This window comes from Apteryx mantelli, chromosome 4, assembly GCF_036417845.1.
Source record: "Apteryx mantelli isolate bAptMan1 chromosome 4, bAptMan1.hap1, whole genome shotgun sequence".
Lineage (NCBI taxonomy): Eukaryota > Metazoa > Chordata > Aves > Apterygiformes > Apterygidae > Apteryx > Apteryx mantelli.
The window spans coordinates 76,182,934-76,206,706 of record NC_089981.1 but is presented as its reverse complement, the minus strand read 5'-3'; the positions used below and the strand labels follow the sequence as shown (position 1 = coordinate 76,206,706).

Genomic DNA, 23,773 nt, shown 5'->3' with positions numbered 1-23,773 from the left:
GCTGGCAGTGCCTCTTAATATCTGTAAAAATAACTGTTTATAATCATGTATAACACCTCACCTTCAGAGAGTTTGTCCCCTTCTGAAAGTACTGGCAGTTATGATCACGAAAACATTGCAAAATGTAAAAATGACATTGGTAACATGTAATTATTCTGTCCCCTGCTAGTAAACTATCGCTTCTGAAATAAGGCAGCTGTGCAAGAGCACACAGAGACTGCAGCCATAAGGGAGGATCCCGTAAGGAGCAGAAACTGGAGTTCTCCATCTCCCAAAGAAGATGGAAGAAAACTGAAGGTATTTAGTAAAAACCTGCAGGCACACAGACACGGGCCCTCCTGCTCGAGCAACCCACACTAAGTGTCAGGCTGAAGCACCCCGTGGGATAGCATTTCAGATGAAGTCAGTGGGAGCCATGCCTATACAAGCACAACAGGACCACAGTTATGTTTTTTCAAGCTTTTGCTGTACTAAGGATCAGCTAAACAAGTACAGGAAATGTTACAAATGCAGAACCTGATAATTTTTAAACAAGACAGTACGGGCCCACACATTCGCAGGTTTAAGCTCCCGACTCACTTTCCTGAGGAACACATTAAAATTCTCTTTACCTGTCATTAACAATGCCACTCGCACTAAATTGTTATAATTGCTATATAGACCAGTGCCCCCGTTCTGTCATCGGGCTACGTGCATTTTTGAGCAAGAACCATCTGCTGCTGAGTATTTGGAAAGCACTTACTACACTCTGTGTAACACAGTTACAATCTTAAAATTAATACTAGTCAAAGTTCTCTTAAACCAGTGGATTTGTGATTCTGTAACAGGTTATAAATCTGTAAGCTTTCTCCACATGCAAACTTCCTATTATCTGTGCATGCTAATGTGGATGAACTGCAGGATCAGACTCGTTAACTCAGAATCTGCACAAATTTAGAAATAGGGAAAATTGTATTTCGAAAAAGTGCACATAAATGCTTAGGTTGTGCCTCAATCCAACTGTCCACCTCCTGCAGCAGCAACACTTACCACACCAAATCTGGTACACAGACATTACAAAGATGCCCCTTTTTAGAACAACTAGGATGATTCCCTTCACTATAAAGCAAAATTTTAATCTCACTATATGCAATATGTATTTTTGCTTGCATTTTATAAGTTTTCCAAAAGTTTTGTAATTACTGTTTTACTTTAATTACTGTAATAGTGCATATGAATTTGGTGCAGGTCTTACACAGGATCTCCTACAAGCATTTCTTGGGACAGTGCACAGAAACACAGTTCCCAGGGCACGGCTTTCCCAGCGCTGGGCACACTCGTGCTGGAGCCAGAAGTGACCGGTTTTCTTCAGCATGGCCCTTCTCCCCAACATTTCAGTTATTGAAAGATATAAAGGAGAAAACTTTGATTTGTAGGGGACTGTTGGAGAAGAGCTGGTTAAGGAAAGCAGATGTATTCCAAACATAGACACAGACTTATATGAGGCAGTATCAGAAGAAAACCCCTTCCACATCAATAATTGAAAGACTCTGGAAGGATGGGGAGAAAGAAGTTTATGTTTGATGATCAGAAATAGATAGGAAGAATATTTTCAGAGCTGGCTATTGAAGAAATTCTGAATTGAAAATATTTTTTTTTCCTCATAAGTGCAGATACATTAAGCTTATGAGCATTAGCCAGTTGTCCCTAACAGTGTGATTATATCAAATGAAATGCAAAGAATCAAACAAATGAATTTTCCAGGCAAAATACACTCAATAATATCATAATGATTTGAATTTTATTTAATTTGATATTAAATTTGTAATATCATCGGGCTGAGGTGTCATTCAGATAAAAAAAATGTGGGGCCAAATCCATCTTTGCTGTAGTATCACTCAGTACATTTATATTGGTTTTGGAAATCTTTTGCTATGGATGAATTTGACTAATGCTTTGTAGAAGTCTTTTTTAATCAGTAATCAACATTCTCATTACAATATTAAAAAAAAATCCAGAAAACAAACAAACATATTAACTGTAAATAATGTTCAAGCAAAGTTCAGTTAAAGCTTCTGACACATTGGAATTGAGAAATTACATGTTTTATTCCTGAGCACTCGCAGTTCATCCACAGAGGACGCACATATTCTCTATCTTAATATGCTCTGTAATACAGAGCATCAGCCCTTACTCTGGGAATGGAGCTTTGATTTTCTATTCTATCTTTGTAAATGTACAATTTCAGTCATGATGTAACTGTGCATTTTGTCCTTTTTTTCTCCCCTGCATTTTGCACCACTTCCAGTGGACATGAACTTGGACTAACTTGCTAACGCATGAGAATATAAACACAATATTAAGCCAAGTAAGTCTCATTCATTGTAGTTAGTAGTCCTGAAAAATGCACAAGCTGTCCTCTGAGACTTTAAATACATTTGTCAGATAAACGTGTGTACAATACCTTTCAGAACCATGGTCCAAAGTATTCATGTCATCAGGAGAAATTCTGAACTCACTGATTCGGATTCTCTCTTCAAAACGAACTTCAACTGAATAGTAGACATACACTTTACCATTAAATTTGAATTTAGGATGGAAGACAATACCTAGAAAACCTCTCTCATCTCCTTCCCAAGGCGAGGTGAGCACGGCTTCACTGACGTTCAGAAATGGCTTTTCGAGCCGCGATCGGTCGGGGAGGTAGGTCCACACCAGGCCAACCTGCTCGGCAACGAAGAAGCGGTGGGTGCCGTCGTTTGCATGCACCATCGCAACAGGGTTGCGCAGCCCGTTGGCCACCTCCACCAGGCAGAGCTGGAGACAGCCCTCCGCGTCGGCGGTCACGAACCCCAGGTTTTGGTTGAGATTCTCGTTAGCCAGGAGGTGAGGAAAGCAGTAGTCTGCGTCCTCCAAGGACAGATAGCGGCAGAACTTGGCCACGTTGTGCTCCAGGGCGATTAACTCTTTGTCCGTAGAGAGATAGCGGAAAATGGACCTGCATTTTTGCCAGACTTGCACGCAGTAGTCTGGGCAAAGCCCTGGGATCGTCCGCACGGGAGTGGAGGGATCCTCAGCGTCGTACAGGTGAGCTGCATACGGAGAGCACTCCTAGAAGGAGAGAGGAAAAAACCTCAGGCCGCTTTTTGGAACAGATTTGAAACAGCTGAACAGCAACTCTAATTGGAGAAATTTCACCTTAATCACAACATATGTTGCGGTTTATTCTGAAAATATATTAACAGAGGAAAAGATCCTAGAAAATGGGTTTATCTCAGTATTTATGGAAATGATCTTTAATATTCCCAGTGAAAGCTGGTTTCCACATGTGGGTATTCATTTATTCAAACCATAGCCTGACTCAAGAAAATTGCACCAATGCTGACACACATCTCGCTCCATCGCTCTATTAGACTTTAGTGGGGAAAAAAAATTTTCCCTCCTGGATGTTCTACTTGCTCACAGATAAAGAGCAGAGTCACCCCTGCACCATGGCAAAACCGAGGCAGTAACGGTACAGCTACAATCACACCGAGAGGATTCAGGTCCCGCATCTCTGGACTGAGGATGGATGGGGAAATGGCCGAAGCCACCACCAGCACCGCTCTAAGGGCGATGTGCTGGTGGTGGGGAGCAGCGGGGCGAGGAAGCGGAGGAGGAGACGAGACGGACGGATGCCCGTGCCGGGACGCTCGCCCTGCGTGCTCCTTCCCTGCCCAGGCCGGCTGCCTTGGCTGCCAACCCAGGAGCACAGGCGCTTTGGGCACCTGAGTAGAAGAGGTTGAGCGAATTTCAAGATCACACATTGGTCACCAAGTTGTGTGGGGGATGCTCAGATTTATTGCACTATATACAGGATCTTAGACAGCTAGTGCAAAATGGTCAGAGTCCAGAGAGGGTCCTCTGGGAGCAGTGCAGTGTAACCCATAGCTCACTGAAGGTGCGGCCCCCAAAATCCTGCCCGAGGACTGAAGCAAGTTTACGTAATTCAGTGTACCTCTAGTAAGAATATTCTTACAAACATTTTCTTTTCTATAAAAGGCCACTGCAATCCAATCAAACTGTCTGCAAGTTAAAATCTGACCAAGCTGACTCAGTTCTCCTGCAAGGGCATTTTCTTGCAATAAACGTACCATATTTTCCAGTTGTAATGCATCTTCCTGACAAGAATCTTAAAAATACTCTCCAAATAATGTAATATGAGTCAGTGGAGGCTCAGTTATTTTCATAGGGTAGATAAATAACAGAGGCAAGAAAGACAGGAAGCGAAACTATCCTTCCTGAATAAATTCTACATTTTTTAATTCCTGTATGGCATTTCTTCCAAGCAAAACCAGCTTAGTTAAAAAAAAAAAAAAGAAAACTACAGGGAGCTATTCCTTAATGCAGATTACACCACTGTTCAACAGCTGAAAAGATATAATATCCAAGATGCTTAAGTATTTAAATTAGCTGATAAGTACACACAATATTTAATTTTATTTTATTTTCCATTACATACCATAATAAACTGAGCAGCCATATAACAGATCATTAGTGTACAATGAGCTTTCCTCCTGTAATGTCAAGCCATTCATTGCAAAATGAAGGTTATTATGCCTTCAAATGAGCAGCAATTAATGTGGTAAAAAGGAGATTGCTTGTGACACAAAACACTGAAATTACATACGCAGATTGGGTAACCGCACTCAACTCAGTTACATGAACACTGAGGTGCGCCAGGGACAGAAAAGAGCTGGAATATTTGCCGATTCTTTTGTTGTGGTTGAAAATTTTGGCTTTAAAAAACAAATTTAAACAAGACAGCAAGAGAATTTGAAGAGAGGACTGTATCAGAGGTCAGTCTGTGCACGGGATTTTCCATGTTCGGAGAGAGAAAGAGCACCCCGTTGGTGTACCATGATGTATCTGGTTCTCTGGCAGCATGTCTCAAATAGCACAGAGGTAAGATTCCCCAATTCCTGTGCCCCTGTGGATTATTCACCCCTAGCCTCAGGTGCGTTTGAATAGCAGACAATGTTGTAGGCTACTTCTTCAATTCCTACCACATTCCTGGCGGCATATGGATATTCACAGTGGCACTATACTGACAGTGATGCACAGACATCCATCACCAGCCCAGTACTGTATTCAAGCATGTGTCTATGGTATTTTTACAGTCATATCTGGAACATCTTCCAGTTTTAATTCCACACAAGATGAAGCCTGAATCCTACTCCTGAATTTCTCTGCTTTTGAATCAAATATTGCCTTCACCCTTCACATTGTGTTATTTGTCACATTCCCTCAAAACGCCAAGAACCTACACTCAGTCACAGCTCAGCATCCCTAATAGATCTAAATACCTATTTCCAAATGACATGCTATGGTGGTTTGTTCATTAACTTTAAATAACGATACAATACAAAGACCAAGAACACTAATAGAGAGACGATCAGTAACTTTAGCAGGACTGGAACAAGCTCACAGTATGAAAATACCTCATGAGAATTAAAACAAGTTAGCCAAATCTAGTCTGTCCTTTCCAGGAATTCAAAGACAGCTATTTATCTGAGGAACTGCAACAGCCTGAATTCGGCCGAACACCCACATCACACAATGGCTTATTTACTTCTGCTATCAATCTGGAGGAAGCAATGCACTTTCTCAGGAAAACGTCCGACTTTAATGTAATCCCTGACGTTCCCTGTTGACTTCCACTACCCCGGTCCACACACGAGGAGGGAATAGAAAGCCTGGGTCTCTGTGGTTTGGAGAGAAGAGGTTGGGAGGGGGCATACCTGAGGGAGAGGTTTGCAAAATCACAAAGATGGTGCATAAGGTTAATGCAAACCCATTATTCACAAATCCTGAAATACTAGAGCTAAGAGGCACTTAGTGAAATTAGCAGGAGATCTGTTTAAAATAGATAAAGTACTCCCTTGTGGGAGGTGGCGAACTTTTGGAATTTGCTGCCAAATGAGGTTGCACAGGCAGATGGTATCAGCAGGCTGGAGAAGGATTAGACAAACCTGTGAACAAGTCCATAGGTAGCAAAAGGACTAGGCAGGGCTGGCCTCCAACACCCCTGCGGGAGGTGGGGAAGGACCACAGAAAGCAGCCACTTGGCGTGCTCTCATAAAATACCACCTTCTACGGCCGCTGTCTGTATTAGTTTCTCCTTTCAGGGTTAGGCCTGACTGTATGAATCTCCTCTAGGAAGGCAGCCAGGGTAAAGAAAACAGGGAAAAAAAAAAAAAAAAAGATGTCAGGGACAACAGATGAAAATAGGGCATGAGGGTCAAAGGATGAAGAGTGAAGGACCAGGGAACCAGAAGAACAACACTACTAACAACATCCCTGACTACATCCATAGCGCTTAATAAAAAAAATCTACCAATTAAACTAAGAAGTGACTATAAAAACCAATACCTTCAGTCTCAAATGAGCTGGTCCCTTCTTCAGAATCTTATCTGCACACTTCGGTTTTGCAGACTTCTCTCTAGCTAACTAATACGATTCGGAGAGAGTGAACAAATCCTGCCACACAGCAGCAAAAGAAGTAGCACCACATAACAAATCACAGTGTAAGAAAATGTAAGAATGCTCACCACAAGTACAAAAAGAGACACTTGTCAAAATAATTTCATTACATTGGAGAAAAATCATGAACTATGAGCAAAAAGAGATGTAGGTATTGAATAATTCACAGAAAAGTACTTATTAATGCAGGTATAGGATATGAATTTTATATATAATGAATAAATGAAAGCAGGAGTGTTCTGGAGGTGTTTGTAATGCCTAAACTTCCATTTTGTGCTTGCATGCCCAGAGGTGAAACCATTTGTAGTCAAGGGCTGATGATACATAGAGCTCATTAGAACATTTCAGTGAATCATTTCTTCCACGCTGAAACATTTCACTGCCTCTGAAGAAATTTTCAACATCCGCTCTCTGACATACACAGGAGACTTACTTATCACTGGCAGAGGCAGAACGAGTGCTTAGCAGACACTGCTAACTTCTTGTTTCCTATCTAAAAATGGTCTTTTGGATACAATTTGTTTCAGGAACTTATTCAAAGGTTTTTGCTTTCAGTACAACGTGGAACAAAATAAAAGCCAAATCTCTAACAGCTGTTGTGGAAAAGGGTTGTCCTTCTCTTTGCACTTCCAGTAACACAAGATTTCCCTGCAAAATATGAAGAGCAGGATTGCTCTAAAGCCACTCTGACCCCACCTCAGCACAGCAGACTAGACTCCTCTGTCTGAATTAATTAAAGATTTACACTTGCACAGTGCAGAGCTGCCATTGCTCTGTCTCAGGGGCATTTTCATACATACAAGGCCAACCCTGACCACAGGGTCAGATGCTTTGCTCTGTGCAGACTGTGATCATCCTGTTAGTGTATCTAGTCACAGAGCACCAACCCTGGGTGGAAGTTTTCCTTGTGAAGGATGGCTGCCATCGAGCTTGCTAGGCTACACCCTCGGGCACTACTCCGCACCCATCTTCAGGGCTGTTAGCACCTGGCGCACATTAGAAGAGTCTCAGGATGCTGTAATCCACTACTAAAAACCATCTGATCCCATGAGTTGGGTGCAACAAGGAGTACATTTTACGTAGGCAGGTCCCCTCCTGGGTGTCTTCATCACCTCCAAAGGCCTGACCCTGGGAGGGCGAGGAGAGTCCAGAAATTGCATCTGCCCACAGAGCCATTTCTCAGAGTACTGCTGCACATAAACTAAAGCACAGCAATATCCTGATTACTCCTTTGACACCTGCCAGTGGCCAGTAAGTCCAGTGAGGAGCCTGATGATGGCCAATCGCTCCCAAGCATGCCACAGAGCACTTGTCAGGGTCGATGCACTAATGCCGGGCGCACCCATACGTTGGCCGATACATCACTGCTTGGGCCCATGCACTAACACCGTGTTTACACACTCAATGTGGGCTGATGCACCCGTATCTGGGCTGATGCACTAATGTCATGGCTGATGCACCCCTCTGTGGTCCAAAGCACCTGTGCTTAGGCTAACGCACCCTGCGTTCATGGTACACTCATGCTTGGCTGAAGCACCTGTGCCTGCGCTGATGCACCCATCAGTGGGCTGATGCACCTGGGTCTGGGCTGATGCACCCCTGTGTGGGCAGATGCAACCACACCTGTGCTGAGATGCCCATGCCACAGCCAGTGCACCCACGCCATGATTCATGCACCCTTGTGTGAAGCACCTGTACCTAGGCCAGTGCACCCAGAGTGGGCAAAAGCACCCATACCGGGGCTGAAGTACCTGTGCTTGGGCTGAGGTGCCCTGCGTGGGCTAAAGTGCCTGCACCCGGGCTGAGGCGCCCTGCATGGGTGGAGGCACCCATGCCTGGGCTGAGGTGCCCTGCATGGGTGGAGGCGCCCGTGCCTGGGCTGAGGCGCCCGTGCCTGGGCTGAGGTGCCCTGCGTGGGTGGAGGCGCCTGTGCCTGGGCTGAGGCGCCCTGTGTGGGTGGAGGCGCCTGTGCCTGGGCTGAGGCGCCCGTGCCTGGGCTGAGGTGCCCTGCGTGGGTGGAGGCGCCCGTGCCTGGGCTGAGGCGCCCGTGCCTGGCCTGAGGTGCCCTGCGTGGGTGGAGATGCCTGTGCCTGGGCTGAGGCGCCCGTGCCTGGGCTGAGGTGCCCTGCGTAGGTGGAGGCGCCCGTGCCTGGGCTGAGGTGCCCGTGCCTGGGCTGAGGTGCCCTGCGTGGGTGGAGGTGCCCTGCGTGGGTGGAGGCGCCCGTGCCTGGGCTGAGGCACCCGTGCCTGGGCTGAGGTGCCCTGCGTAGGTGGAGGCGCCCGTGCCTGGGCTCAGGCACCCGTGCCTGGGCTGAGGTACCCTGCGTGGGCTGATGCGCGCTGCACCAAAGCACCTGCGCCCGGGCCGGTGCGCCCTGCGTGGCACATGCACCCGCGCGTGGGCTGCAGCGCCCGGTACCGGGCCCCGGGCGCTGCGCGGCCGCAGCCCCCGCGCCGCCAGCTCCGCAGCGGCGGTGCGCGCAGCAGCAGCAGCAGCAGCAGCAGCAGCAGGCACCGCGGGCGGGGCGCCTCACCTGGCAGAGCAGGTCCTGCAGGTGTCCGGCGCAGGCGGCGTACGTGGGCCCGTCGAGGCGGGCGCTGAGGCGGTAGAAGCGCTGCAGCAGCGCCCCGTCGCGCTGCGGGTCGCAGCAGCCGAAGGCCGCGTAGCGCCCGCAGAAGGCGAGCGGCCGCGGCGGCCGGAACGGCGGCTTGAAGTCCAGGCACTGCGGGTGCGGCCGCGCCGGCGCCAGCACCGCCAGCAGCAGCCACAGCGCCGCCCGCGCCCCGCCGGGCCCCGCCGCCGCCGCCGCCGCCGCGGCCCCCGCCCGCATGGCCGCCCCGCGCAGCCGCCGGGGGCCGCGGGGATCGCGCCGCGCCGCGCCGCGGGCTGCTGCTCTGCCGCGGCCGCCGGGCGCCCCCGCGCTGCCCCGCCGGCGCCGCGCGGCTGCTCCGCGGGGTTTCTGCGCACGCGGAGCTGCCGCCGGCCCCCGCCCTGCGCGGCCGGGCGCGCGCGCTCGCGCGCACATGCATCCGCTCACACAGTCGTGCGGCGGTAGGGGAGCTTGGGATGAAAGCGGAGGTGGTGGCCAGGCCCCAGCTTTGGGGCGCTGAGGCCTCTGCAGTCGGAACTGTGCGCTGTTCCCAGAGCAAATAACTGCACACCTGTCTTTTACTGTGGTGCCGGCTTTGAAAAGCGGTGTTCAGCTGGGTTCCAAGCAGGGCACACCCTGCCAGGCGCGCACCTCGGGCACTAGTACAGTATGTAAGACTGGAATAGGTAATCCTGGAAGCAAGTTCCTTAAACTGAATCCTCAAGTGCTGACTGCTGGGATCAGTTCTGTCACTGAATACCGTATAAGACCAAAATATGACAGATAATAACGCTTAAGAGTTTATGTGACTGAGAAACATATTTAAAAGCAAAAAAGCTTAGATTCAGTATGACTAGTGCTTCTATGCTCTTTGGCGTTATAAACAGAGATTCTGATTAGATCCAGCTTTGACCTTGAAAAAGAAGGGTGTGATGTAGTCTTTACACCATGGCGTTCCTGATAGCCCAGGTGGCATCTTCTTTCTGAAGATAGCCTTCCATTCAGGATGGTGTTCATATGTACTGTACAGGTAAACTCCCTGCCCAAGGAAAATAAAATTGTTGATGAAACATTTCATACATTAAACTGCTTTATGGCATACCACTGGGAAAAATATTTACTCCAAATGTTGGTCCTTTTTTTGCATAGCACATCATACATCACATTACCAATTAAGTCCCAAGTACATGGCATTTTTTGTTGTTAAAGGCAGCTAGCCATAGTGTAGTATGTATTTTAATTTTAACACAGAGACTGCCCATAAAAGAAAAAGAATGTGGAGTTCATGCTGATATGCTATTTTTGATTCCTGTTCTGAGACCAAAGAATTGCTGTACAGTGCATATGGACTGTAAAATCACTGCATGGTTTGGAACATCCTGTCAGGAGACCATATGTGTTACAGCATTTAATAAGAGTTTGTTTTCCTCTCCATATGCTTATGTAACTGTGCATAAGGTCACTAAAATCTTTGAATATGTACAGACAACAAGGATACCTGATGATCTTACTTCAGAATTCTCTACCCAGCTTTTCTTTTTTTTTTATTTTTTATCATTTAAAAACAGTTTTTCATGGATGACCTTGGTAAGTGCATTGGAAAACACATCATTATCTCATCCACTGCCCCTGAAAGCTTTGCATGCCGTGCACAAAAAAGTACACAGTTATGCAATCCCATATTTTTGTAAAAACAGCTGATGTAAATACATCTTCCTATTCATCCCAGTTAATTCCTCTGGTTAACACCAGCTGTTGTTTCAGTGTTTGTGATGATTTTTAAAAAATCCCATTAAAAAACCCTGCACACATTGTTAATTAACATTGTAACAATGCTTAATGTACAAAGAATGGGTCGCAGTAACCAAGCGTATTCTGTTATAATGAGATTTACCTTATAGCCTCCTGATTTACTATTACAGCCCTTGATTAGTTTACCGTCCATGCACCATCTCGGAAATTAAGTGAAAATGAAATGCTTGAGAATATTTAGCAATGTGCTTAAGAACTGTAAGAACTTTAGATTTTATTTGTTCATCACTGCAAAATGGCATAATATACTTCACTGCAAAACAGCATAATATACCTTAGGGGAGTCCCCTCAGTGCATTTAGAATACAGATCCCAATGCCAGAATTCCCAGTGCTTTGTTCATTTGTACAGGGCAATTTTTTGCTGACCCCTCAAGCTGGGGTCTACAAGGCACTGCTAAAAAATGGAACCTGTAGCTGCCTCCACCTCAGTAATGAGCTAGTTCTGTCAAGGATGACCATATTTAAATCTTACTGCGAGCTGTATTCTGAGGCTTCACAGGCCACAGGTAGGAGCTCATGGGCCGTATTTGAGGAATCTTTGCTGTGGCAGATGGGAGGACACATCTCTGGTTTTCATTCCCAGCCTTGTTGGAGACTCACTGTAAGATCATTCCCAGGTTAATAGCTTTCTGCCTGAATTTTCCCATTTATAGAATAAGGATAGCTAAAGCTCACCTCCCCCATGGCAATCTTTGAAGGTGTAGTTTACTGATATTTTTAATCACTGTTTTGTTATTCTTCATGAATTCTCTGCTGAGCCATCACTAGAGATTAAGCTCAGCAGTGGAAGTGCTGCCCTTGGCCTAAAGTGCTAGATTTGAGAAGTTACCCTTGTTGATACCTGACAGCAATAACCTGTGGTCTCTTGTCTGTGAATCAATTATGGAATGGGGATGATTTTTGATTTAGGCAGTATTCACCAAGATTGCATGGTAGTTTGAGAACGTGCCACTCAGGAGGTTTCTTATTAAAATGACTCATTTTTAATTTGGGTCATTTGAACATTTGGTCCCTGTGCTTAATCATCTGAATCAATCAATCAGTTGAACATTTTGTGCTATATATCAGCTGTTGAATACATCATTTTTTTCTTAAGGTATTAGATTGCTCCTATTGTCACTGAAGTCCCCAGGAGTTTTATCAGTTGCCTTCCATGAATCTTCAAGATCAGCATTTCTATTGATGCATGAAATTCAAGTAGTCAGCTGTGAAAATTCAGTGTTTGCTTGCAAACAGCTCAACAGTAAGACGTAAAAAGCCTACATTTAAAAAATCTTGTTCAGTTTGGGATACCAAACCTGAAATCCAATTACAATTAATGTAACTGATAGTTGTATATGTTCTGCAGCTCAAAAGTCTAGTCCTTATAGCTCTCAAACTGAGCTCTTGAATGTGCAGCATTCAGTTTTTTTCACTATTTCTGCTTGTTTTAGAATTTGTTAGCATTCATGGGACAGACAGAATGCGGGCACACTGCTTAGAAGTGTGATCAAATCATATTTGATGAAATGGCCAACATTTGACCCCATGTTGGGAACTCCGGCCTCAATTGTGGTTTAGGTCAACAGAGATGAGTCTAATTCTGTAAACTTTAATACCCAGAGGACAAACTGCTTGTAGCCAAGCCAAATGGGAGCACCAGCACTGAAGAAGATAAGAGCCAGGAATTAAATACAGAGCTATAACTCTTTGTGAAAAATTAGGCTTTGCCATCTCATTATGTGTCTGATCTCTAAGCCCTTCTGTCACTCATTTATTTTCTAAAAGGTTCATGGTCTTTATTTATGGAGATAGTGAGAATGATTGTTGTTTGAAAACACCACCAAAACCATGTATGTATGCATGTACGTAACATACACACCCTAAAACACACAGATGCCCACAACTAAATGAGAGCAAGGTAAAGTTCTCCTTTCTGAGAACAGAATCTATTGTAGCCAGTTTTAAAGTGATCTGCTGGCATTGGGACCAGTCATTCGCACAGCGTTTAGTATTCCACATGAACAGTAGAAAAGATATATAGAGCCTTTGGAAAGATGCAAGAAGAATAATTTTATGACACAGTCAAAAGCAAACGGGCATCTTCTCATTTAAGCCAGTTTATCAAGGAACACAAGTCTGTGTTTAACGTGCGCAGTAGCTGAAGTCATGCTGATTGCAATGGGTCTACTGACGTATTTTAATGCTAAAGAAGTGCTTAATGCAAAAAACCCCAAGAGCCAGCCCAGCGCAGATGATAGTATCACGTGCTATACCAAGAAAGCTGTCAGAGGATTCGAGAAGCAGAAATCCTGCTGTCTCTGGACATGCAGGAATGACTCAGATGCAGGGTGAAATGTCCTGCTGCAACATGGGAGACCTAATTTCTTGTGGTGCTGGAACCATGCAAGCCCTCACCTCCCTTAGTCCCGTTGCTCTGAACCCCCCGTTCCCCTCAGCAATGCCCGGTGCTGCGCGTTGCTGTGCTCTGCGTCGTATGTCAAGGCAAACGCTTGTACGAAATGCGAGGGTGGCCCTGCATACGGCGGAAAACAGCACAGCTCGACTGTAGCCTTGTGCGTGGCATCGGGGATTCCCGCGTAGGCAGCATGCTGCTAAATGTTCTGACACTCGTCCTAAGCACAGGAGGCAGGGTGCAAATATCGAGGTGTACACAAAGCAAATTTGTGCTTTTGCTTCACCGTTTGCAACCACAGAAATTCTCACACAAGTGGCCTAAAGATAGCGTATGTGTAGCATTTGCAGAAAGGACTTTTTTTTCTTATCAGCTTACACAATAGCAGAACATAAAGAAAACATTAAAAAATAATGACTATTTTCCCTGCAGTAAAAGAAATGGGACAATCAGTAACAACACTTAAATCATGGCTATTTATTCTATAGCGCATGGATCTTTTCCTCTTGTTTGGGCACAAGAGAAATAACAAAGGCATTAAAATGTAAGTTTATTTTTAGAAAGTGTTGTATTGATTTTACGTAACATCTGAATGCTTTGTGTTGCATATTGCATATAACCATATAATTTGTCTGTAACAAAAAACAGACCAAAAGACTTGCTCACTGAACTGTACAAATGAGCCTTTCCATATTTTGGATCACAAGTGATCCAAATAATAAAATAGCCCTTTGTTTGGTCTGCTGTGAGAGGTGAAAAAGCTCATTTACAGGAACATGTATATTCCACAATGAGAAAAGATGATTAATGGTAGAAATGAGCCCATACTAAAAAGGGAAGATGCAGTCTGGATCCGCACTTTCACCCCAGGATCATTCGGTCCTGTCTCTAGTCAAGAGAGAGTAAGATTTTTTGATTAAAAGCAATAAAAACATTACTCTTGCAGAGCGAAGCTAGCAGTGATCAATGCTGCCATTACTCCATCCTTACCGAAGGACAAGGAGCTGCAAACAGGTTGTTCAGATATTTTCTACTAGCTGAAAATAGAAAGCATAGCCAAAAAAGCAAGCTGCAACTTGAAAAATGTTTCCCCAAAGTAATCAGCATAGGAAAGTCTTGCAGCAGGAGAGGATGGCTGCTGTTCTGAAAACAGAGGGATTGCGAATACAGTATTTCTGAAACCTTTCCGACTGAGCAATGAGGTGCGCAATGGTGTCAGCTCTACCAAGCCCTCAGACTTGCTTTCAATACAAAAAGATCCCCAGACATCTGGGGACCAAACAATCTTTCAGGAAGAAGAGCAAAAGAGGGGAAAAAAAAGTTACCCAAGTCCATGTGGACAATGTACTGCGTTCTCTTCTGGGGGGACAGGGACCCCCCAAGTGCAGATTATTTATAGCTTGGGACCCCCGGAGAATCCTGACCCAAATTGCTATGTCCCTTGCATAACTGTCCCAGTACTAGCAACCACACTGCCACTGGTTTCCAATCACGTACGGTGCCTTCATGAAATAGGCAAGGAACAACATTTTCTGCTAAGGGAATAGGCAGATCTTCAGTTTATTTAGAGAAGTATGGCATTTCAAGAAGGCCAAGGGTATCATGATCCACTGATTTTGTGCCTCTTTTTTCATCTTCTCTGGGAAAAGTCAGGAAGAAATGCAGGTGTTTATTTCCTTTCACAATGCTGAGGAGGACTTTGGCCCAAGAGCACCACCTGCCACGGTGGAACATCACCAAGCACGTAGTGATAGCAAGGGCAGCAACGTTGGTTTGGAGACACACCACAGCATGCAGCTGCACTGCAGAGCTTGACCGCGTGCCTCCACAGTCAGAGGTTCACAGTCTCCTACGAAACCTGATCTAGATGCAATAATGCAGAATCGAATGAAGTTCTGCATAGACTCAGACTGCTTTCTTTCCTGTCAGCTATTCTGCACAGCAAAAAAAGCCTGTGATGGAGCAACATTACTGTAGACTGTTAAATTCTCTAATAGCTTAACTCTGGCTGAAGTTCATGACGAAAAGCCTTTTACAAAGAGTCCCAAGTGAGTTAGGTGCCTACCTTTCATTGATCTCAGTGTGAGCTAAGTGTCTGACTTCCTTCAGCATCCTTGAAATTCCTACTTTCTATATGTGCCGCTAGACCTTTGCAAAGCCATTTCTAAACTCTTATTGACTTAAATCTTAGGATCTTTAAACTAAAGGATTAGGTCTTAAGTTAAAAGAAAAAGCCTTTTCAGACATCTAGAGTTATTCTGACAAAATCAAAAAGTCGTGTTCTCTCTATATCAGCTACGATTTATGAGTCAGTCTGACACAGCTCAGGATGGTAGAATAGACGTGGTACTTACCAAGCAGTTCAGCAGCATAGCAGGGAAAGCAGAGAAGGCCCAGCTGCAAGCGCAGCCCAAGACTCAAGCACAAACTCAGTTGCTGTAGAGAATTTTTGTTTGCAGAGATTTCTAAGATCTGCTGGAAATAACTGTGAATTGAGGGCTACATTAATTTAATGTTTAAATCATGAACAATAGTATCTGTTGCCATAGGAGTACATGTGTTTAAAGTCGTTTCCACGTTTGGCTCTTCCCTGGCCTCCCCCGTGGCCTGCAGGGTTTTCGGCTGGGTGTCCTGGGGGCTGGCAGCCTCCAGCCATTGCGGCAGCAGGGAGAGGAGCTCAGGAGTGAGGGTGTTTTCCCGGTAGCGACGTGCCACATGCCCTGTGCAGGTGGTGTCTGGGCAGTGACAGCCTGCTCTCCCTGCACAGCCCTGGCTGCTGAGCCACCGCAGCGAGGGGGAGGGCAGCTCCCAGGTAAGGAGGTCTTGAGCTAGCTCTGGTTAACATGTGCCAAAATTAACAGCTGGAACTACACAGAGAGGTATTTCGGAGGTCAGCGGAGACCTCAGAGCACAGCTGTTTCTGAATGGCCTTTAGCGTTGCAGTAACCCAAGCTAGAGGTGAACACAGCCTGGTGCACTGTGCCAACATCTGGGTCAGAAAGAGAGAGATATCACTTCGAAACCAGCACCAGCAGTGAAAAGAGCATCACCACTCCCGGTGGTTTGCCTGTTCACCCACTGCTGAGGATCCAGTGCCGTTTCTAAACTCTGACCTTGTTTTATGTAAACCAGGCTCCATGAAATAGCCACCATTTACTCCCTGACTGAGAACAGCTCCAGCTGGTTTGCTCTCCCCATGGACCTCACTTCTTTACTACCTCTGAATGCTCTTGTATGGGGAGTGCAAAGGTGACTTTTAAAGTCAATCCAAGCCAAATGTAGGCCTGGAGGTGCTCCAGGATGGGCTGTCGCCAAAAGGTGCCTGAGGGAGATGGTTGGCCTGTCGGGATAATGCGGATGTTGTAGCCATGCTAAACTTTCAGGTGTGAGGCTTGGCCAGGGTACAACCAGTTGGGGCAGCAGAGACTCATCCAGGTTGTAGAGATGCCTGGCAAAGAGTAGGCCACTGATTTTCCATATCCAGAATGGCAGAGCAAAAGGGCCGGATCTGGGTGAAGACTGAGTGCTTTTTTTCTATTATACAACAAGTCTCCTTATGCAACATGTGTAGTGGTCTGGACTCCCTTGGATCTAAATCAAAGTTTCACCTTGGAGTCTTTGCCTCAAATCTGATCAAGTATCTATTTCAGTAATATCTGAGAGATGTAGATGTTACCATTAAAAAAAAAAAGAATGATTCTCTAGTAGTCTCTTTTCTAGCTCACTGTGGACAGGTTTCCATGTGACAAACCAGCTTGCCCCAGCACTGTCATCCCAAGGCAGCTCCCACATTTACCCTTCCAGCACGGCACAGCTCTTCGCCAAAACGTACAGCATTAACAGCTTTGCTCGCTGGAAGCTCGAAGAATGCATTTCCTGAATATCTTGACTAAAGATCCTGTCTATAAGCAAAATTTTGTCTGCCTTTATACTTTGTGTTGAATGACTCCATCTCCTGGCAACTGGGGGTAAATAAAGCCAGCTGTTATTTGGAAATCTCAGGATCGGTTTTAAGCTTTTCCTGTTACGCATTGCCTGTGCGTCTCCTGGCCACACTGGTGACATCCCAGAGACGTAAATGGGAGCCCACCACAGGGCTTGGCTGAGAGGTGGCTATGGTTGCATTACCGTGAGGCCCTCCCACCATGAGGCCAACCTGACACCAGCAAACCTCTCTCTATTGTAAGTGCAATACCCAAATTAGGGGAATTTAACATATAACCACCTGGATTTCACCTTGGATGCTTTAATGAAGGGTGAAACAAGTCAGTGGTTAAGAGATAGCCTGGAAGCTGAGGATTTGGGTTCAATTCCTCTGTAATGGGACAACTGCATGCTAAGGTGTCTGTGACATGTAAGGCAGGAGCTTGGAGTCCATAGTCTCATTGCAGCATTTAATCTGTGCCTGCCTCTATTTCCATCAGTAAAATGGAGAGATGGTCCTTTCCTACTTCACAGCTCTCTTATCTCACACCAATGCAAGCTGTAAACACACCCAGAATTTCACCTTTTATCTTCTCACACCAAGATTTTATTCATTTTGGACAAGAACAGTTTATTAAACTTAAAAATACGGGTAATGGAAACAAATACTGAGAATCACAAAAAAGCAGAAGCCATTACTACAAACAGCAGTGGTAGCTTAACACAGAAATTCACTACAACACTGTGAAAGGCTTCTAGAAATGGAAAAATTCCTCCTTTACAGAGATGACTCTTGCCCTTTAAAAAACCACCAGATGAGACTCTTTCTACCCACAGGGCTCTCCTGCAGTGACAGCTACATTAACCTTTGCTGACAAGCACTTCTCTTTGCTTGTAAAATCAGCTTAGCGAGTGCAAAATTCTTCCAGACTTTAAAATGGTTACTATCAAATTGAGGTACGCTGCATGCAAAACAACACAACCTCATGCCTTACAATTCCTCTTGTGTTGTTAGCGCTGCTCGGAGATCACTCGACGCGTTAATATGCGCTGATGGCCGGGCATCTGTCTGTTTTGGCTAATACTGCAGAATATATCTGAATGTAGGAGAGGACACTGCTTTTTTGCTGCATTTCTCTCCCTGGGCATTTTTACGGGGCTTCTCACGACATTGTCTGCTCAGTGAGCAGCACAGCAGAGGAGCAGTAATATGTGCTTGGATTATTTGTCTGTTGCTTTTGGAACAAGGCTCCAAAATTACATATAAAAACAGCACACTGCCGCGCATGCACGAGCACACGCGCACACGGACGCACGCTCTCTTCCTGCCATCCCGTTTCTCCCTATTAATCTCATGTCCTTCTTGCTAATAAATCTGAGCTGCCCTTTATATGAGAGAAATTCCTCCCATACAAGTGGAATTCTTCTGGTTTGTCATATAAAAGAGAGACTCCCGGGAAGCTCCTCCTGCCATGCCACAGCACCGAGTCTTTGAAACTGGGTCACAGGAGCTTTTCCACCTTGTCAGAGTCAAGCTTTTTACATAACCGAGGGCGATGTAAAGGACTTTGTGGCCCCATGGGTTGAATTTAAAATGTGCCACAGATACAGTTTTGATGCAGTCAGTAATTTCCAATTCCATAATATTTCTGTGGCATTTATAATTGCTGACCAGAAATCTCCAGGACTAGGACCTTGTCAAATAGTATAAGTCAAGCTACCGCTCTGTTTCATCTGTGTCAAAAATCCATCATTGTCTCGGAGACTAGATCTGAACAAAGATACAAGAATCCAGTACATTACTGAAAAGATTAAAATGCTTAAAATTATCTTTTAGGTAATCGTCTAATTTTGCAGTGTGAATACCATACATTTTCACACTGTCTTTGTTTTAAGGCTCCACTCCTAATTCATGATGTTCATTGGAAAGCTCCCACTGAAAGACGCAAGCCTGGCTGTTAAATTTGTGTTTTCATCATGTTTAGTAGGACTGGAATTGCCCAAGTCAGATAAATGACTGTTAAAATATTAAAGTAAAATATTAAATTGAATGTGAGACAGAAGGAATCTTATGCTACAAAAGCAATAGGAAATGACTTAGCTGCAAGCACATATGCAAATAAGCTGAAGTTACATTTCTAATAGCTTCCAAATTAAACCGTTCTTATTATTTACATTACTTTAGGATGTTGGGTCCCTAGTCTTCTTTGTAGAAATGCGAAGTTAACTGGTAATTTGGATAAGGAATGCTGAATTTTTAACAGGTTTGTTGTTCCATGCCTAGTATTAATGGGTGGAAATTTTGGAGCTGACCTGATCATCCTCTACATGATGAAAATTAGTTGTATGGCACAGTTCATTAGGAAAGAGGTCCATGAACTCCTGATGAAACTAAACCGAGCGCCTTGCAAAGTATATATGTATGAAAATTTGTTTCGTGGGTGCTTAGAGGGAACTTGGTGTTCTCTCTTCACTATACCCACATCAAGGACTGCCAACATCTTGTTTAACCCAGGTATAATTCTGTTGTGTCAGAGCAGGCCCCTGACTTCATCTGGGCCAGGATTTCAGCCAAGATATTTTGTCCTCTGAGCTTGAAGTGAAGTTGAAAACACTGCAAGTTTAAAATAACCCACTAAGAAAGGCAAAGATGATGGATAGTGCACCAGGGCCCATCATTGAAATGGGATTCGCATCTTGACCTGTGCACCAAAGACAACTCGTGAGCCCAAGCTCCTATCTCCAAAACCCAGCGCAACCATTTGGACTCTAGCCTCTTTGGGACCGAAACCAATTTTTTCTGTGTTTGTTCAGCACCTAGCACAGCTGGCACTAATTCCCAAACATGGATCCCAGGTGCTGCTGCAATACATCCAAATATTAAACCTAACTATAGTGTAGGGGAAAGAGGTCATGAAAGAGAAAAGAAAGTATCAAATAGGGTTTGGGAAGAGCTTCAGTTGTTACAAGGTATGTGCAGCGGTGGGCAGTATTTAAATGAAATGATTGATAGGAATGACATGGCCCTAAAAAGTACTAAAGCAACACTGACTGAATGCAAAGGGGAGGCTGGTGGGCTCAGCAGAAAATGCCGTACGTGCTGTAGACTCGTAGCGCAAGCAAGCTCAGGGCTGTCTCTCCAGCCTGAGTGGCAGCTCTACGGATTTACCTGTCAGAGACAGGGTGCAGAAACAGCCTTTCCTGTCCCTGGGTCAGGAGACACTGGGAAAATTAGAAAATAACCCTTCCAGCGTATTCAAGGCTGGAGTTCTACTGCTGCTTTACCTAAGGGAATACTGGGAAAGATAATGGCTTTTTTCAAGCAATCAATCAGAAGCAAAAGAGAAGAAAAGCATTAATTAAACAAACAAGATCAAGACTGCAGGTCTTGTGTGACTGCATGATACGCACTGCCTCCGTTCCCAGTCTTTCTTTGAGACTTCCCAAACTGTATGTGCCTTTACTAGGAAAAGAGATTGTTTAAAAGGAATATACCGCTCACCTCCCTCCTGGATACCTGTCTACTCTCTCAGCCTTAAAATAAATATTAGCTATTCTGCTGCCAGTGATTCCCAGGCCTCCTGTCTACCTGCACCTCTCTTCCTTGGACTGTAAACCCTTCTGGCTGAAGCCTCGTTTTTTTCATCCCTTGTCTTTTTTTTTGTTCAGCACCAACAAATAAATCTGATAACTGGCTCAGACAGCCATCATTTTGGGGATGGTTTTCATTTGAGTTTGGTTGGTTTGCACCTAAATTGCTACCAAGAATAAAACACCATTTCAGTTTCTCAGCTTTAACAGACACATCCAGCTAATGCGTTTACTTCACAGTTTCAGCTACAAATAAGACCAGTCAAAACATGCAAAGAAACCATGCTGTCAGAACAATTTAGAAAGGGTCACTAGTGACTTCAGCTGGGGTCAGAGTGTTTGGATTTTAAAGTCTGAAAGAGCCATGTGGAGGGAGCTAATTTTTTCTACACCTAAACAGTTACACTCACATGTAGAAATTTTGCCAGTTTAATATCTGCAACTCTTATTGCTTAGATTATATGCAATTTCTGGAAACAAACTGACAAAGCTTCAAATGGATATTTGGAAGTAGGGTGATTATTATTCCAATCTGATCTAAGATCTAAAAGAATTTCTAATTTATCATATCTAGGTTTTCCAATGAGTAGTCACGAGGGAGATTTCAAAGGTCAAGAGAAATGGAAAGCAGAATTGCATTCAAATTAATCAGAGGAAGACTGTAGATCGACTTACCCTTATTTCAGTAAACATTCACCGTGGGCTATGTATCACTCCAAAACATATAAATGTAATCAAGAACTGAATTTCAGAGCCGTGCACAAAATGTAAAACATAGAAAAAAAAGCTCAGACCTTCAGCTGTTGGTGACAAACATATAGCAGATATTGTGGAGCAATGGGCCAGCAAAAACAGATGAAGTTGAATTTTACTGATTATGAGAAAGCAGTGTACCTGGCCAATCCATATTATATAGTAGAGCAGTTTGAAAACTGCTGTAATTTATCCCATCAGTAGCCTCAAGACAGTTTCCCTTGATCTGACCCCGATTTGCTCCTTTGCGAGATTTGCCCCTCTTGCAGGGTGGGAAGGGTCTCCAAGGACCTGTTACTACAGCTGTGCTGGGCTGACTGTGCAGTGATACCGTGACTGTAACACTGCCAGGGATTTAATAACTTAGGGATAACTTTAAACACTTAGGGAGTTTAAACACAAACTGTATAAAATTTGCAAAGTTTTGGTCAAAAGTTTGTCCAGCGTGTGTAAGCTCTGGTGGATGCGTTTGCTTTATTTAATCCATATGTTTGCCCATTAAATAATTCAGAAGATGTTGTATTAAACAGACATCAGAGAAAACTGACAGGAGTGCATTTGCTGAAGCAAGACCATGTTTAATGAGACATTCCATAAAGGGAGCTGGACTTTTAAAGTCAGAATGGATTAAGGGCATGAATTCATGCATCCCATGAGAACATATTACTTACAAACTCAAAGGACATTCTGAGACCTGCAGAAAAACACGTCTCACACTTGAGTTTAATTTTAATATCATTGTAGTTGTAAATAAATTGTTTTTATAGTTGTTTCAGTATAACTGAGTAAGGATTTTATCTGATCACCCAATTAGCAGTATCATATTTTGTAAGGAATGGAGAATTTATTATGGATTCTTTTATGTGCTATTGGAGACAAAAAAACATGTAGCTATAAGAACTGTATCTCTTTTTTTTTAAGGATTGCAAAAAAAAAAAAATCATTTAAATTGTACCAAATAAAACGCCTTTAAAAAGCCAAATATATTTTTCCCTATCTGTGCAGTTTTTATAAGATAATCAGCTTGGATATTGATAACAGACTTATCAGATTCATGGTTGATTCCATTATTTTCTACAGTAACAATCATATTATTATCACCCTAACTATAGCGTTGCCAGTGCTGCAGGCAAATGGTAGCTTGCCTCAGCATCATAGCTTCAGTAGTGTGCAAAACAAAGCAACCAAAACGGGGACTCTCCGCCGGGGCCTGTCAGGTTTTTGTCTACCAGCCGTCACCCTGGCGGCAGCCAGAGCAGAGAGGCGGCTGGGTGAGAAGCGGTCCCGGAGGGGCCGCAGCCTCCTGTTAACCATGTGCTGCGCGGTCCTCCCAGATTTGGTCGCAGAGCCTATTTTGCAAAATGCGCTCTGGCACGCTTCTCCGCATCCCCCCTCGGGTAACGCAGACCCTTCCCGGCGATGCCGACCCTCAGCCCAACGCCCCTTTCCCCCTCGTGGTCACTGGGAATGGTGTTTTCCTTTGGGCGTCCTGGCAGCGGGCTCGGCACCCTCCTTAATTAAGCAGAGCCAGCTCCTGAAAAACCACAGTCCTGCTCTTATTGCCACTAACGGGATGAACAAATGGTTGTATAAATGGCCACTTCCACTCCTCTCCAAGCTCTCTGTAGCTCTCTGCAACTTGTCTCCCTTTATTTTCCCCAACAAGGTAATTTAAAAAATGCCTTTGAGCAGTTCAGCATTATTCTCGCATTGGACAGGAGTTATCTCCATTACAGATGTGTGTAAGATTTGATGTCAGCCCCTATATTATGAACTGCTTTGGCCCAGCTCAGGGCAGGACGCTTTTAAATATCATCCATCAACCATATGTACTGCCTGTGAGACACTTTTCTGCAATCCTTCAGCCAGGTGTGACCACTCTTATGTGGCAGGTGAAAGAAGAAGACTGCTCTGAGGACTGGCTGTCACTTGATGAATTATGCTAATAAAGTAGCATGTGGACAGGCAGCAGCTAATGAAAACTAAAATTTTCATTAATTGTCCAGGTTTTTTCCTGCGATAACTCTGTTATAAGTTAGGTTCATAGTCAAATGCAGGATGGTAAGGCAGGGTTTGAGAGGGGAAAATATTAAGTTCACTAAGGCATTAGGTTGCCCTCTCATGATAATTTTAATTTTAAATAATGATGTAATTAGTTGACATGCTGTTTTTCATTCAAAGGATTTGATCTCATTTATCAACTA

At 44.5% G+C, this 23,773-nt stretch overlaps 1 protein-coding gene across 1 annotated transcript in view; it reads right to left on the bottom strand.

The window, feature by feature from the left end:
* The window catches only part of HHIPL1 (HHIP like 1), a 28,886-nt gene extending 19,554 nt beyond the window's left edge, over positions 1-9,332 (bottom strand). Inside the window, exons 1-2 of the mRNA XM_067295684.1 lie at positions 9,036-9,332; positions 2,444-3,090 (exon numbers count right to left, since the gene is read on the bottom strand). Coding sequence (XP_067151785.1) covers positions 2,444-3,090; positions 9,036-9,332 — 944 coding nt within the window. The remainder of the gene's footprint in view (positions 1-2,443; positions 3,091-9,035) is intronic.
* Positions 9,333-23,773: the final 14,441 nt, after the last annotated feature.